Source organism: Lygodium microphyllum, chromosome 11 (genome assembly GCF_053477565.2).
Source record: "Lygodium microphyllum isolate KBCC chromosome 11, Lygodium_microphyllum_v1.1.10, whole genome shotgun sequence".
Lineage (NCBI taxonomy): Eukaryota > Viridiplantae > Streptophyta > Polypodiopsida > Schizaeales > Lygodiaceae > Lygodium > Lygodium microphyllum.
In genome coordinates this window covers 62,738,373-62,756,321 of record NC_141145.1, presented here as the reverse complement: position 1 = coordinate 62,756,321, position 17,949 = coordinate 62,738,373, and the positions used below count along the sequence as shown (strand labels likewise).

Below are 17,949 nucleotides of genomic sequence, written 5' to 3'. Positions count from 1 at the left end.
TCAAGTTTGGGCCCCAAACCTTCAGCCTCCTGGTGCTTTTTGTAGCACAAATCCTATTCCCGGCCTTGGTTAATTGATGTCATTGTCAAACGGGCAGAGCATGTAAAATATTATGGTGTTATTCTTATTCATGAGGGTTTGATTGTTTCATTTCGGAGGTGTAACAACTTATTGCAGAACTAAATGAAATCTTAGCACATGGTAATGTTGATGAAGATGGTGTTTGGAAAGACAAGCTTCAACCTCAATCATGTACTCTTTCGACTTTACTGGCAACCTATGGAAACAATCAAGAAGTATAATGCTATCTCAAAGAAGGCATCATCCAGCACTCCATGCCTGAATACCCAAAAAGGCTTGATGAAGAAATCGAATTTTTTTCCCATGAGAGAGTGTTTGCAAATATGAAGAAGTCTATCATGCAAGATTGTCTAGACAAGAAGCTTACTCAAGCACAACTTGCATAGCAAATTAATGAGAAGCCTGAGGTGATTCAAGAGTGTGAAATCTACTCAAGTGTCTACAAATCTGAAGAAGTCTATCATGCAAACTTGTCTAGCTGACAGCCAGTAACTCATGTGTGGTAACAAAGGAGACCAATGCTATATCCTCACTAAAGTACTGTGCTGCAAAGAGGGCAGCCCCACTACAAGCCTCAGGTGATATTGAGTATCTGTTGTAATTGCCATAAATTGAGGGATTTGGTAGCGAGGATAGGAAGCATAGGTTATAAGTATCCTTTGCCAAAGCTAATGCCACTATTAAGGTTGTTAATAAAGAGATGGAGAGGCCAAGACGAGCTTGAAGGAGTGTAGTAATCTATTGAAGCCAAAGTTTAGAAGGAAAACCCGCTCTTGACTTGCCTACAACACACCCCCTAGGCTTCTTCATCCTATGCTAATTGTTGTGGTAGATCTGTGCTCTGTTATGCATCTTCCCAGCTCCAAAGTGACAATGTGCTTGTCATCTTGTTCAAATTTTGGACTACTTGATGGTGTTATTGTATGCACTCTACTACTCGACTTGATACTTTGAAGGCTGAACCATTAGAAGAAGAAATTTTCCCATGCTTAAATAGAGCTTGCACGGTTTAATGAAGCAACTCTTTATGAGAATCTCCTCCAGGAATTTATTGCTTATTTGTCCTATGAGCATCTTGCTGAATCTCCTGTGGGGTATTTGCTAAAACTAGAATAGAAGGAAGTTGTTGCCAATGCAAACAATGCAACAATTCTGATGAATAATCCATGATTCGGAAGAGCCTTTGATGCTTGGAAGGAATTATGGGGTGCATTTATGGAAGATCTCCCTTCTATGCCCATCTATGCAAGTTGTGAGCTATTGAGAGCTCAATCCTCCCATCCCAATTGAAGAATTTTCTTCTTCAAGCTCAAAGCTTCCTCTCTTGGGGCTGAGCATTGCAACCATGGAGCTTATTGGAGTATAATGGATCATCTTGGAGCACTCAACAAAGTGAATCATTGTTTGATTTCAATTTCATCAAGCATCATAAGACGTGAGAATACATATATAGTCAATGGCAGTGAATATGATGCTTGGAATGTATGGGAGATGCCTATGCATGGGGAAATTATGCTAAGAGATGTTTATGACATGGTCAATTCTAGAATAAGGTTGAAAACAATGAATTTGGATGGTTGGAAAATGCATTATGCCATGTGGGATGACCTTTCAATCATGCATTGACAAGTTGATCCCTTGCAAACCTTTTCTTGACCCCCATAGGGTGCTGTAAGCAAATTGCTAGCATTTACAGAAGTATATCTATTCCCAGGAACTGAGATGTGAGTCTTGTAGAGTACTCACAGGTCCTACTAAGGGCCTTGATTAGTTTTGGAGCTCTAGTTGGACCCTACAAGATACTTACAGGTCAAAATAGGCCTCCTACAGGTGTAGACAGGGTGCTGGACTGCATAGTACAGCAATACTTTTCCTATTACAGAATTTTCTGTATAAAATCTGGGAGCACATTCTTATGCTCAGTTCAAAGAGGGAATACTTAGCTTCAACTTGAACAAAAATTTAGGTCAATTGGAGATTCCTAGATCAAGTTACGGGTACAATAGTGACAGGTGGTCTAACGGGACTGCACCTAACCATGGCAGGGAATAGGGGAAAAAAAAGGCCAATGAAGATGTTTAGCAACAAATCAAGGATGCATGAGAACAAAGGAACCCTGAGACAGATTATGAGGAGTATCCTCGTGATATTGGAAGCCTTAGTGCTCTTAATGACACTCTATGCAGGCATGAGGCAAGGCATAATCAAAGATAAGAGGTTATACTTGCAGGCATAGCGGCAAACACAGAAAATCATGCTGAGTTGATGAAGGAAATGCATCAAATGAGAACCACCATGGACACACTTAATGCCAATTTCTCTAAGTGGTTGGAGATTCAATTGAAGGGAGGAAAAGAGCAAGAAGTTTGATCACATGTACATGCTGAAAGAACCACCTTCCCATCAGTTATTCCAAATTCTCATGCGCATTATGCATCCGATGCTTATGCTTATGCTTATGGCCAACATGTATATGCTGATGGTACACATTATGATCTGCATGCATTTTTTGAAGATGGATAGCAACAACATGCAAATGAACATGAGTAATATGCAAGTACATCTAGATAGCATGTTAATGCTTATAGATATGATGTATCATGTCATAATGCAGAGTATCATTCCATTGAACCTTGGAAACATAATGGCTATTATGGGCAACATGCTTATGCTTATGATCATCCATCTTTTCAGCAACATAGTCATGATTATACATGTGAACCTTCCTTAATTCAAGAGCCCAATTCTTATGGACGCGACGATAATGGTCATGCTTATCAGTACTCTTCTAGCTTTGATCAGCAACACATTCACAACTACCATGGTATCCTATATCCCAATCAGTTCATACCTCATGATCACCCAAATGTAATGATGAGTTCTTTTCAAGGTACTCATGATGAAGAAGAGAGCAATGAGCAAACTGAACAACAAGAATTGGATAATGAGCAACATGATCAACAAGAAGATGAGCAAGAAGACCAAGAAGATGTACAAGAAGGAAATAGTGAAGAGCAAGATGTACAAGTTGATGACATATTATTGATGAATTACATGAGGCACTCACAGATGTAGATGGTTATGCTGAAGGTTTTAGACTCTTGGAGAAACCTCATGATGATATTCTTGAGCATCAATTTACACTTAATCAATGTTTACAACAACCATTGAACACATTTGATAATGAGTACATTGATCATGGTTATGATGATTGGTATATGTCCGATGATGATGTAATATATGATTTGGGCATACATGAATATGAAGATGGCATCGTGCTTCCCTATGATCCCAAAGATTATGGATGTGATTATGGACTTGATTATGGGGATACTTCCTTGTATCCATTTGATCTGGGTGGATTGGAGTATGTGGTTGATGGCCATTCTCTTCTCTTGGACAATCATTATGATGGAATACCTTTTGATCTAGGAGGTTAATGGATTGCTTGGGATCTCATTTAGACCAGCATCTATCTTGGGGGAAATTTTTCCTTTTTGATAGGCTCTTTTGGCTGAAGATTGGTTATCTATGGCTATATTTTAGTGCAAGGAAGATTGCAGACAACTCTCTATTTTAAACTAGATTTGATTTTGAATTATGGACAATATTTAATGCCATACATGGGCTCCAAGTACTTGAAGTAAGCTCCATCTCTATGTGACAAACACCCTGATCAGAGTTACCTATCAAAAGCTATTGTAGGTTTACTACAGTAGGGTCCTGTAGTAGACACCATGATGTCCATTGTCTGTAACACTCGATTCCTCACTGAATATGGGTCAAAATTGTATTTTTCTTATTCCCCAATCATGGCCATACATCATATTGTATCCATGATCCAACATACATACATAACCCCCACATGATTTATTGAATAACCCCTTGATTTTATGCAGCAGAGTAGTACTCTGGACTGCCCTACCCTGCCCTATTTTGTAATAAGTGCCCATTTTGTTTTGAGGGAAAAAACATTTGGGTGGGGATGGAATGTAAGAGATGGGAAATACGGGAATAAAATAATGGAGGAAAATACATGCTACACTAGCGGGTATATAAGATGTAAGAGACTTGACATTTTTTACCATCAGATTATAATAACAAGTCTCCTTCATCTTCTCTCCCTCTCTCCAGCTTTCATGGCTTCCTTCCTTCCTTCATTTTTTGCCTTTCTCTCTCCTCGTCACTATCCTTCTCTCTCTTCTACTTCTCTTCTTCTCTCTCTTCTATAGTCTTCTCTCTCCCTAGTGCTATCCTTGACACAAATATATATAAGCCCTTTACAATTACTCTTTTTGCAAAAGAGTTTGAGTTACTGAATCGATGGTTACAATCAATTATATAACTCACAAGTGCTGAGAGCCATGAAACAATTCTAAAATATCTTTAGTACATTTTCTAAAAATCTCAAGTATTAATAAAGATTTACAAAGATGATGTATACACGCCTTAGAATAAACGGTGATGCATTTATTTAAATAATTTAATGAAGAAGTCTTTGAAATAAATTGTATTTATAGTGTATATCCAATTCATCTTCATCTACACATCAAGTATAAAAATGTTAGAAAATCATGTTAGAAAAATAATTAACCAAATAAATGCAACTAGCCATAATAAATCAACTAATCATTGAAATTTTATTAAATAATCAAATCACGTAGACTCTAATACTTGAGATATGAATATTATGGCATCACCCATGTACGGCTTTACCCATATTCACACCTACAACTCTCATGCTTAGAAAGGATAGGCGTTCCCATCAACTTTTCACCCAAGATGAAAAATAATCCTCTCTTAGGAACACGACCCACATTAATGGAGAACCATTGAAGGTGTTCATCCCCTTGTGTAAGTGCCTCCTAGCCACAACTTCAAGAGATTATATGTATTGAAGTGACCAGAAAACATATAGAAAACCAATAAGAGGAAACACTTATTGTCAATGGATAATCTGAATTTTGTTGAAGAATTACCGAATAATATAGAATGGGATATACTAAAAAAACTTGAGGAGTCGTGGTGAATAGAATTACTAGATAATATAAAATGGGATAAACTAAAAAAACTTGGAAAGTCTTGGTGAACATAAGTTCAAATCAAAGATAAAACTTGGAATCTTCATGTAGATACTTTACAATAACATATATGGGACACTTGATACATTGGTGATTTTTATTTGTCCAATTGGCAAATCATTGGAAGCTTGTGGACCGCATCATATTTAGAACTGTTTCTGTTGAGACCTCCAAAAATTATTATTACTATCATAATAGCATAATACAATTTCTAAAGTGAATGCATTTTGAAGATTTTAAAAGCAACTTTCTTCCCCTTTACAATACCATGAAACTTGAATTCAGCAAGATGGTGTCAATGATTATAGAATTTTGAAATTTATCTTTTGCTAATGATCAATTCTCATTGACCACAACCAATAGGAATCAAGCTATCTATTACATTTACTACCATTTTATATTTGCAAAATTAAATATTTTGTAATGCAAAGTCGTATTGATCACATTTTCTTAAAACCATTTTTTTTCTAATATTTCTTACTCATGATGAATGGAATTTGGAAAGGTGCGAGAAGACTACCGTCAATATACATATTATTGTGCTATATAAATAGTTCTAAAAAATACGTTTGTAAAAAGTTATGTATAGTAATGATCGTAAAATAGTTTTTTTTTTAATTATTGTATATAAAAAGCATTTCAAGATGGATTTGTTTAACACAGGTGCAGAATACGTCGATCTGGCGTTTGGGGCTGTCATGAACAAACATTGTTTCGAGACTTGCACTGCATGCTTTGCCTTTTGACATTGTAAGATCGAAGAATCGCTATGGGTGCATTCCACGTGACGCATGGCAAACTGAATGTTGTAAGCTAGGAGCTTCGTGGCCGCGTACACAATATGATACAAGTCAACTCATGCTTTAGTCGGCAGAAGGATTAACATAACTAGTCGGCTAACAGCCACAGCGTGACGAGAGGCTGTGCAGCAGAAGAAAACAATCATAATAGTCTCACGACTTCCAGAGATCGATTGATGAAGATACAGAAAAGGTCGACGACATGGACAAGGTGAAGGATATAATTGAGATCGGTCCGCAGCTGGAGTCGTGGTCCAAGGGGGCGGAGGGAGTGGTGCGGGTGTGCACGAGGTTATCGACGCGGGAGAGGTGCGCATGCAAGTCGGTGTGGAAGCACGATGAGACGTCGCGGGCGCATGCGCAGGCGGAGATCGAGGTCCTGGAGACGCTGCGCGGCCATCGCAACATTGTGACCCTCCTGGAGCACGTGGAGGATCAGAACTACGTGCACCTGGTGCTGGAGCTCTGCGCCGGCGGGGACCTCTTTCACCACGTCACGAGGCAGGGGCGCCTGCCCGAGCGCGAAGCCGCGCAGCCCTTAAGGGCCGTCGCAGGGGCTCTCTCCTTCTGCCACGAGCGAGGGATCGCGCACCGAGACGTGAAGATCCAGAACGTCCTTCTGCCGTCTCCGACATGCTCCTACGCCGACCTCAAGCTGGCTGACTTCGGGACCCCCGCGGACTTCATGCAGCAGCCCAGCCTGTCGGGCCTCGGAGGCAGCGGCCCCCACTACGCCGCACCCGAGATCCTCCTGGGCCAGAGCTACAACCAGACCGCCGATCTGTGGAGCCTTGGCTTCCTCCTCCACCTACTCCTCTTCGGTTTCTATCCTTTCGTTGACGGCCCAGATCGACACGCCATTCGCAGCAGGGTCCTCGCAGGCAACGGCCCTGATCACTCGCATTCCACGTGACGCATGGCCTCGACTACCTGGAGATGAACAAAACCACGCCCGCAGAATCGCCGGCCCACCTGCGAGACCCTCCCTCGCAGTGTCACGTGTCTACAGAGGCAAAGGATGTCATGATCAGAGCCTTGCTCTGCCCGAACCCCACCGAGAGGCTCAGCTTGAATGCCGTCATGGCGGATCCTTGGATGCACCCACGGGCGCCGCTTCAAGCTATGAAACGGCGTAGGGACGCCAACTCTATGCAAGAGGTTAGGCTGGCCATAGTCGGTACATGGGATCGCTTATCCACGTGCTTTCCTGCTGAAGACGCCAGCTCTGTGCAAGAGGATGGTGGACTCACCCGACGTTGGTCCCATCGTTTCATTCAAGCCGTTTACAATGCTTTCAAAAGAGTCGTAAGCATGTGCAAAAGGTGATCGAAAAACTTCCAAGTCCCGAAGAACACCTAAACGAGAATAGAGCCCGAACATGAACGTCAAAACCTAAACTACTATACAAAGGCACACCTTTTCTTATTCCTTTCTTCATAAGGCTTGGATTTTGAAAGATGCTTCAAGGTTGCATCCAAGGCTCGAACACACACATCCATACACTCTCAAACCGCTTTGGGTATAACCCATTGGCAAGGCACACCTTTTTTGTTTGAGTATGTCCTTAAGAGTTTGGACTCCTGAGTGTCCTTATGTTGAAGTCTCTCTCCTAATGTTTATTAGCCGTAAGATGTAAACACTTTGTGGTCCCTCCTGTAGTTTTCTCTATTGCAAACTTTGAATGTTTCTAGAATGCCCTTGTGAATTTTCACCAACAGTTTTAGCACATATTCGATGACATCTCATACCAATTTAAAGGCAATTGTTCAATTACCATTTTATGTACCTGTAAGTTCAACAAAAAATGCCTATATTTGAGTAAATATACATATTTTATGAGCTAAGAAAAAAACTTATGGTCATATTGAGAGTCATGAATATATACACATTTACTATTATGTTTAATCTGTATGTTGATAATCTTGTAATAAATAAACTCATTTATGGAGACACTTATTCTACAATTTAGTTGCACATATAAATACAAATACAGATGCGATTGAACCCAACCCACTACAACAAAATTCAACCATAGACACAATTATTAGACATAGATTCATGAATATGTCTAATTATATGTGTACAATTGTGTATAAAAGTGTGGTTGATAGGAACATCCTAATGCCCATATAAACAAGACACACAATTGTAAATGCAAGCCCTCTTAAAATTACATCTGCTCTAATTTTCGCATTGCTTTGTTGAGGTTTCGTTACATAAAATAAAACTAAGATCAACATAGAGACATAAACTATAGGAGACTATGCATGCGCTCTTGTACCACTACACGAACACGATGTGAAAAACCCTTGAGTGCATCATCATCCAACTTTGTTATTAATCTAGAGAGTCAATGTCATATTAGTCATTACTGTTAGTGTTCATAGTATGGATGGTTCAAACTTACATGATTTTTTGACAAGTTTAGTCTATTTTTGATATTTTGGATATTATTTCTTGTAAATATTCTAAAAAATGTGTAGAAAACCTCTAGAATAGGGTGTCATGCATAAAGCAAGTTTCTTTTCAACTAGTTTTAGAGATCTCGTGCAAAAAGAAGGGATCTCGAATTCATGCAGCGTGTGATTGCAGTTTTCATGGTAGCAAATAGCACTCGAGATGGGAGGAGGGGAGAAGAAGCGATTTGAGAGAGTTTTGATTAGGCATCATATGGTTTCCCCCCTTTCAAAACCAACGAAACCATTAGATTTGCCATTTGAGTAGTAGAGTAGAAGCTAGTGTTTAGTGCAAGTTTGTTTTGCGTAGATCAAATGCGAGACTTGCTCGTAGCGAGCAAAAGAAGCTCTCCCTTACTCTCTTTTCTTATAAAAATTGAATGCATGACTTATAAAACTCAAAATAAACGTAAAGAAGAGTAAAGAAAAGTTGAATGACACACTATTGGGTGCAATTGTTCGAGTGGGTATCTCCTCAGTGTCCTATTTATAATATTAAAATGAATCTTTCTTTGCCCAAAGATAGACCCTTTACAATCAATCTCAATGGTTATAATCAATTACACAACTCACAACAACTGTCGAGAGCCATAGAATATTTCTAAAATATCTTCAATATATCTTCTAAAATTCTCAAGTATCAATAAATATTTACAAAGAGGATGTACGCATGTTTTAGAATAAACGACTATGAGTTTATTTAAATAATTTAATGAAGAAGTCTTTGGAATGAATTACGTTTATTGCGTATATCAAATTCATCTTTCTCTATACATCACCTATCAAAAATTCAAAAAATCATGTTAGAAAAATAATTAATTGAATAAATACAACTAACTATAATAAATCAACTAATCATTGAAATTCCATTAAATAATCAAATCATGTAGACATTAACACTTGAGATATAAATATTGTAGCATCTTCACCCGCATTCACATCTATAAGTCTCCCACCTAAAAAGGATAGGTGTTCCCATCAACCTTCCATCCAAAACCTCAAGTAATTTGCTCTTAGGAACATACCCTGTGCTAATGGAGAACCATTCAAGGTACTCATCCTATCAACATGCACACAAGGGAGAACCATTCAAGGTACTCATCCTATCAACATGCACACAAGGGAGAACCATTGAAGGCGCTCATCCCCTCATATAGGTGCCAGCTGTCTGCCAACATACCCCTAGGGTGGAATAGCAATTGTCCTCAATTGCTATTGGCTAGATGTGGAGTCAATAAATGTGGAGAACAGAGCACATGCAATCATCCATTGAGCTTCCTCAACAGGATGGTTTTGAAATTTTACAAGATAGCAAGGGTAAGTATTCCTAGTGTGGGTGGTCATATAATCAGTATCAATAATAAATTTAGGAATTAAAGGTTCATGATCATCTTCAAGCAATGGTGGAGAATCATATACGAGATGGACAGGTAATGAATCTTTAAATGGATGGAGAAGACTAATATAAGAGGTATTTATGAATTTTCCGATGTGCGGGAAATTCTAATCTAAAAGCATTAGCATTGATACAATGAAAATTTTTTGAATGGTTCATAAAGTCTAGATGCAAGTTTAACATTAGGAATTTTCTCAACACTCTGCACTCTACATTTCTCAATTCACAACCAAACATAATCACCTTCTTTAAAACTCATAGCTCGGCGTTTCTTATTAGCTTGCTTAACATAAGATTGCTAGGCCTTAGCAATCAAATTTTTAACTTGTTTAAAAATAGTGAAATAAGTATGAACCCAATCATCAATATAAGGCACTTCCTAACTTAAATGAGATGTTGGTGTTGGCATTTTGTGGCCATAGATAATTTCAAAAGGCACTTTGTTGGTGGAAAAGTGAGGTGTATTATTGTAGAAAAATTGTAAAAGATGTAAATGTTGATCCCATGAACACTGGGATACTTTATTGGTGATATTCTTGGTCTTTTTGCATTTATTGCACTTTATTTTTTAAGGATATTTCTTCCAATAATCGCTTACAATACACCATTTTTTGTGACAAAAGGAGCACTTTGTAGAAGTTGTATGGACTAATACTTGCTCACGGGAAGTAAATGCTAAAGTCCCTTCATTATGGTTCCTCCTCTCTTAGGCATGGCTGGATGGTACTTGCCAAGGTTGGGTTTGGGATATTAGTAAGGGTAGTAACAAGGGTTGGAAAGACCTTCTTCACAGACTTTAGAAGGATGGCAATGGCATCTTCATCATGAATTGGTGCTTGAACAGAGGCCAGCTATGCCATGAGCCCCTTCATATGTGAAATAAACTTGCTTAGATCTTCTCCATGTTTATACTCCAAGCTAAAAAACTCAATCTTTAGAAATATCTTGGAGTTCTTCCCTATAGCGCCATAGAGCCTTTCAAGCTCATCCCACTTCTTCTTTTGGCAATGGAGAGTTTGTCAATATGATAAATTAAAGATTCATTCAAATGAAGCATGATGATGGCTTGAGCTCTTTCATCATCTTCTACATCAAGGGGATTGGATGGGTCAATAACTTTGGTCCCTTTTATGAAGGGCCAGTAGCCTCGTTCCATCATTTTATATTTTATGAGAACTTGCTAGGGATGAAAATATTTTCCATTGAACTTGGGAATTTGAGGCCTTACATCTACATAGGCTATGGCCATTATAGGAAGGTCTTACCTATTGCTTTAAGCAATGGCAGTGTCTAGTTCTTTACAGGTGGCCAAGTACAAACAAAATAGCAGAATTGATAGCCCTACAAATGATGACCAACTTGAAAATTGTAAAGATGAAAAAGGTTGGAAATCATACATATGTAATATCTCAAGATAAGATTTTGGTGGTCCTATTCTACAAACAACCCTTGATTTAAGTTTTACTATTTTCCTAGGTTTCAATGAGGCAAACTTTGATTAGACTTCTGGCTCCTCCCCTCCTTGTGGTTTAGTATATGAGCATTTGGTTGATCAAGGTTGATCAATGACCTTGACACTTGGTGAAGAGTCCAAGGAGATTTCAATCACATCAATATTCATAGGGCAATAGTATTGATGTCACTGAATTCCTTTTCAGTGCTTAGAAGCACTCATCTTAAGATTGAGATGTTTAGGTTTACCTTGTCAAACTTGGTGAGACACTTGACTTATTATCGGTATTGAAGTCATGCTTCTCGGTGAACTTGTGATGTCCCCCGAGTGCTGGAGATACTCACAAACTAGGAACACAATTTAGAGTACATGCTTTAGTGATTAGAATCACTATTAATGATTAGAGATTGAAAATTTTGAAAATGGGAAAGCTTGGAGCTTTCTACCTATGGCTGCCAGAAACCCACAATTAGGGTTTTCCTCATAGCAGCCATCAGAGGAGGAATTTCCCCAAATCCTCTTAGAGGGAGATGGCCCACTAGGGGGACTATGAAATAAGATCTTTCTTAGTAAGTTGTTCAAGGTACAACTAGTACACTCTCCTCAATAGTGAGGGTGTACTTTAGGCAATTTATATAGCCTCTAGAGGAGTTAAGGTTAGGGTTTCCCCTTGCTTCCCTGTCTCACCAGTTCATTTACACCTAGCTACCCTTATCTTCTCTAGTATAAGGAGAGTTCACATGCTTACTTCTCAACAAGTATCCGAAGAGAAAGCGTGATTGGGATAAAAAGTTGTATGTTGTTGTCTAGGCTTATAATACGACATTTAAAAGAGCTATGTGCCACACCCCTTTCAAATTAATATATGGGAAAGACTGTTTTACTTCTGAAGATTGAGTTACCTATAGTAAGGTTCGCTCTAAACCATTCTTTGAGTGAAGAAGAAGCATTGTAAGAAATGCTCAATTACCTTGCACAACTTGTTGTGAGATTCAATTGCAAGTCTTGTTACATCAAGAAGTAGGGAAGAAATAGATGAAAATGCTTCATGATATTTGGGCTAAGAAGTATAAATTTTCTAAGAATCAATTGATCCTATATTATGATGTTTGTTGTTGTGAGCTCTTCCCAGGCAAGTTGGAATCCAAATGGGATGGTCCTTATAAGATTGTTCATATAGAAAAGAATGGCTCTACAAACCTTTTAGCAAATTTGCAAGGGGGAGAGTTCAAAACTAAAGTAAACTTCAATAAATAAAGCCCTATTATATGTAGGGATTGACGTTGGACTTAGTGCCTTTGCAAGTCCGTCAAGAGATATAACTTAAATTTGCAGAGTGGACTAACACTATTGGATGGGGAAAGCCATTCCTTATCTTGAGCATCCATATTTAGAGCAACGATACTACCAAAGAAAAGTGATCTAATGGAGTAAGGATTATCACATTACTGAGTGGTAAGATGACTCTTTCATGTGGGATATTCAAATTTGTTGCTATCATTGTCATTGGGTTCTTACCAATGTTCCTATTGAGGTTAATTGAGGAAGGAGGGATTGTACATGTCTTACATATCCTCTCTAGCATAGATTTTGACTATCATAAGTACGAGTAGGTTGGTTGTCATGGTAGGTTACATCAATGAAACCTTGGTTTATACATTATATTTTGATGGACCTTCTTGAGGACCTACAAAGTATGTGAGTGTAGGGGTTGTCATAAAAGACCCCCATCATCGAGTAGTTTTAAAATGGGAGTGTGGGTGTAGTGACTTAGATGCATCCTCTATAGGGAAGAAGAATAAACGACGACAGAAGAAAAGATCCAAGGAAAAAATAATGCTCAAAACCAAGAGTGAGACCACATTAACCAAAGGCAAGCAATTTATGGATGCCCAAGCAAAAACATCGGCTCCTAAGATGAGAGAGAAGGGAAGCGCTAAGGTTGGAGAGTACCTTGACCCCAACTAGTAGTTGGGAGTTTCATATAAGGTCAAGGAGTGGATAAAAGAAGCATAGGCACACCTTCAAGATGCTGAACCTATAGTTGAGGAAGCGGTACATGAATTCTCAACCATGATCCTACCAGCCTCACCTATATATTTGAGGGCATGAGATATAATGCCACCACATGAGCACATCAAGATGACCAAAACACACAAATGGTTCAAGAACATCGACAAGGAATCCACAAAACTGAGGAGGGAAAGAGGAATAGTGGCTTGCTAGAAACACTCATAACGATGCCTGTGATAGTGTCTTTGGGGGAATTTCTTAGACAAAACCTCGCACTCTGGCAAGAGTTCATGTAATGGGTAGAACACAGTAATGACCATAAGCCACAAGACTTTCCAGACCACGATGCTATGAAACACATACCCAGCCTAACACTGAATCCCATGTCTAAAACCCCACAAATAAATGCCTTTTGGGAGGACACTAAGATGCACACAGTCTTACCTATCATTACCTTAAGAGATGCTACATGAAAGGGGATAGTGGACACGAGAGCAAAGGTTAGCATACTTAGTCATGTAGTCTTGCAAACTTGGGGAAATCCACTAGTGGAAATTGCAAGGTTCAATGTCACCCTAGAAAACACAATGAAGGTTAGACCCTTTGGAGTCCTAAATGATTGGCCACTATACAGATAGTGGGAATTTAGTTCTTCGTAAACTTTTTAGTCATAAAGGGAGTGGATTACAATATCCTACTAGAGGACTAGGAAGGCCATGAAGGAGAAATGATAGAGTACTAGAGGATTGGGATAATGGTCTCATATTTTTAGGCAATAGATCTAAAGTTTGAGTAAAAATGGATACTTGGAAGACCTTATCCGTGGATTTAGAAGCTATCTCTAACTTGCTGAAGGGGAACTCAAAAGCAAGAAGCAATTATGGGGCTTTAATAAAGTACATCCCTTGCCCTGAGGATGAGCAAGATTAGATGCACGTGTTGGCAACCATCAACCTCCCATTCTTAGAGGAAGAGGACGAGTATAGGCATGCTGTAAATCCCACAATCAACTCTAAGAGTGCTATCAATTCTAACTTTCCCACAATACATGTGTGCATGATGACTCGAAGTCCCATAGGCCAATCAACATCTATCACCTATCAAGACCTAGCAAACAAACTTAAACCTCAAGGAAACCTTGAATGCTTGTCAAGAGAGTTGGTTGGCAACCCAACTGCCAACTTCAAACCCCTTAAGGATCTTATGGAAAGTAGGGAGTGGCAATGGACTAAGGTGCAAAATCTAAATTTGTCATATAATTGGGCTCTCTTCACAAGTGAGATTGCATCCGAGTGTAGGGACCTTGCAAGCAACCTAGAGATTCAATTTGAAAGTTCCAATGATGAGTACAAGGACTATGGCTCCACCAATGAGGAGAGTAAGGAGGAAGTATAGATCATAGAGTATGATTTGGAAGGAAGGGTAATTGAACATATCAGGGCAGACTCTAAACCTCGAGAGATGAGCATGCTCACAGGACAGACTCCATTCCAATTGATCTAGTTGAGTATTAGAGTTGTGACTATCACAGAGCTCGAGGATGCCGATGAGGAAGCAGTAGTACCAGCCTACTTGCGGATCAACATGACCTCCCAAACAATGTGCACCTTTGATGCACTAATCAATGAGGGGGCTAATGCCAATATCTTAACGCATGAACACTGGACCACATTGGGTAACCCCAATTGCAACCAACCAATGCAAAATTGAGCTCATTTTCGGGGCAATCCTACCCACTCCTAGGAAACTGCAAATTGATAGTTTCTATCGAGACTCAGAGTCTACCATGCACCTTCTACGTGCTACTAAACAAGCAAACTGTTGGCAAGGAAACCCTACTGGGATGAGCGTTCAAAAAAAAAGTTTATTGCAATGTAGACTATGGCAAGCATTCAAAAAACAAGTTCATTATGACCCAAGGAAAATAGGGCATTTTCCTCACGTGTCCAGTCTCGTTAACCAAGAATCTACCAAGCTCTTGTGAGATGACACTAAATCCTTTTTTCTTCTACTCACTTTTATTTTTGCTCCAACCATCCTTATTTATATTTGGCTAAATATCACCCCCCAAGAAGGCAAGGCATCAGTCTCGTGCTTGCTAACTCATCCCTAGAAATCTACCAAGCTGTCACAAGGAAATGAGCATATGCTCTTGGAATTTTTCTTCCTTTATTTCTAATTATTTAGGGATTATAACGCCCTTTTTACACACCTTCATATCTTATATATTTTAGGTATATTAATTGTTTGTTCTTTTTTATTTGGCAAGCTTCCCTAGCTACCTCATAACTAATAGGGATTCCTAGAAACACTTGTCTAGTAGGCTAGTAGAATAGGATCACTAGGACTATCCTAAAAAATAGCTCTTAGAGTATCAAACAATGTCTTTACAAGAGGTGGGTAACTGCTCAAACCTCCCTCAACACACCTAACCTAACTTTGGTACTTTATGCCTTGAATGCTAGTCCCCAACGAAAGAAAAAATCCCCAAGTAAATATACACATATTTTAGCATAAAGGAAAAGAACTTGAAAAAGAAGGATATCACCTGGACTTGGCCACAACAAGCTTCCCCACATCAAGAGACTCTCTCTAGGTGCTCTGTCAAATCTATTTAGTACAACACTAAAACAAAACCCATTAATTGCACCCACATCAAACAAACAAATGGCTCTCTTAGCTTGATGAGATTAAACAATTCTCTATAAGAAAAAATGGCTCTTTTGGCGTGAGAAAATATAACCATAAAGCCCACCATTCAACAAACTTGAAAACAAACCCTTGGTTCCCACATTAACCATATTGAAGCACAAAACTAGACCAAGAGGATGGCCATTCAACCCCTATACTAAATGCATCAAATGATTAGCTAACACCCTGCATAAATGGCAAGGGGTGTTCGATGAATGTGCTATTGAATGATTCAATGTATCCATGACAAAGTAGGAAGATGATCAATCATTACCTAGCTCATAGCCCATACTAACCTCATTGGAAACCAAAATAGGACATGTTAGCAACAAGAAATCCCCATAATAGCCCTGGACTAACATCATGAGGCTATTGTAAAAGCCCCTCAAGACCACAATTACGAAAGACATATTCATTAAAGGTATAATTGTCCAGGGAGTCTAAAAGTGATTCCATTATCAAGGAATCAGTTGGCAATTCATTGCCTGAAAGATATCAAGAGTGTCCAAGGTTTCACGATACTACATCCTTAGAATGGAATCTCTTGCACTATAGTCTCATTCAATTGGTTGATCACTAATTGCAAGTCACCTTTTACCAAAACCAATGAGTACCACCCCATTAGCTAGATTGGGGCATTCAGATGGTAGGTGTTCCCTCCACAGTGCACACACTGCACGTGGGGTTGCATAGGTCTTTGTATTAACTCTTACAGTCAAGCCACCTTCGCTTTTAGATCGGCTATAGCTTGGGCCTGGTCAATATTCTTCCCTTTCTCCTATTCGTGTGACTGCTCATTCACTAGTTGCTACCACTCTCTCAGTGTTCTTAACTGCATTGCTACCCTACTGTGCCATTTGAGAGCTTCTATATCTAAGAAAATCATTTACTTATATAGCTTCCTCAAAGACTCTCGCAAGCACATCCCTTTGCATGTTTGAGTTTCTTGGTAGATCCTTATATATCTCTTCGTTGTGGACCCCATTAATGAGCACAGTTGAGACCACGCTCTCATTGGGTCGTTCGGTTGCAAGTATCCTCTTATAGAGACTCCTCACATGGGTAACGTAGTCTTTATGTCCTCCTTGTCTATCTCACTCACATTCATTAGCTTCACGATGAGGTTATCAAAGTATCCTACCTCTGATAATCTCTTGATGAAGAGATCCTTCAGTTGGGTGAAGTCATTAAGCTCAGCATTGTCCATGCTGGTGAACCAAGTTTGTCCCTTGTCTCCTAGGTAGAGACCAAATGCTTGGGCTCTCTAAGTGGGGTCTGTGAGACTATTTTCCTCACACACTTGCTTGAACTACTCAACAAATTTGTAGGGGTCATTCCCTACCTAGTACTTTTCAAGTTGCTTATCAACTATGGGTAGTTTTGTTTGAATTCTGGTAGTTGGGGTAACTCCCAACTCGGCTAGCAATGACGATGCCAAGGTTTCCCCACTCTGCTTGGTGCTAGTAGTGTCTAGCAATCTCTTAGTGAGTAGCTTGCTCAATGTAAGATTGACTTCCAAAATTCTCTCCCTATCGCTATTGCCTCCCATTCTATTCCTACCCTATATGGCCAGGATCCTATGAATCTTGTTGAGTTCCCTCTCATGAGTAGCCTCTGAGCCTTTTGCTAATGACAATACTTTGCCATGCATTGCAATGCCTCCTTGCCAATCACCTCTCTTCCTCAAGGTCAGCTACAACATCTTCAATCAATCTTCTATGGTGCACTATCCTCATTTGCTGGTTGTATGATGTGACAAGTCATCGAAGGTCCTCCGAGTGCTTAGACATATTGAGGTGAAGGTCTCAGTCTACGTTGTTCTCATTTGAGTTGGTACCTGCCATGGTAGTTCCCTCTTGACCCACTAGAGTGTCTATGAGGTCAACAAAGTTTGCTAAGGATGTATTCCTAATCCTGCCATGCCTTCCCTTTCCTTGGCAATGTGACAGTTTGGTCCTCTCCGTGTCTTTGTCCTTAG

The 17,949-nt window shown here is 39.4% G+C and overlaps 1 protein-coding gene across 1 annotated transcript; it reads left to right on the top strand.

Moving 5' to 3' along the window:
• The first annotated feature begins 6,164 nt into the window (after window positions 1-6,164).
• On the top strand, window positions 6,165-6,875 carry LOC148028885 (calcium-dependent protein kinase 13-like). Its single transcript, XM_087688508.1, has one exon. The coding sequence runs from the start codon at window positions 6,165-6,167 to the stop codon at window positions 6,873-6,875; it is 711 nt and encodes a 236-aa protein (XP_087544634.1).
• The last annotated feature ends 11,074 nt before the right edge of the window (window positions 6,876-17,949 follow it).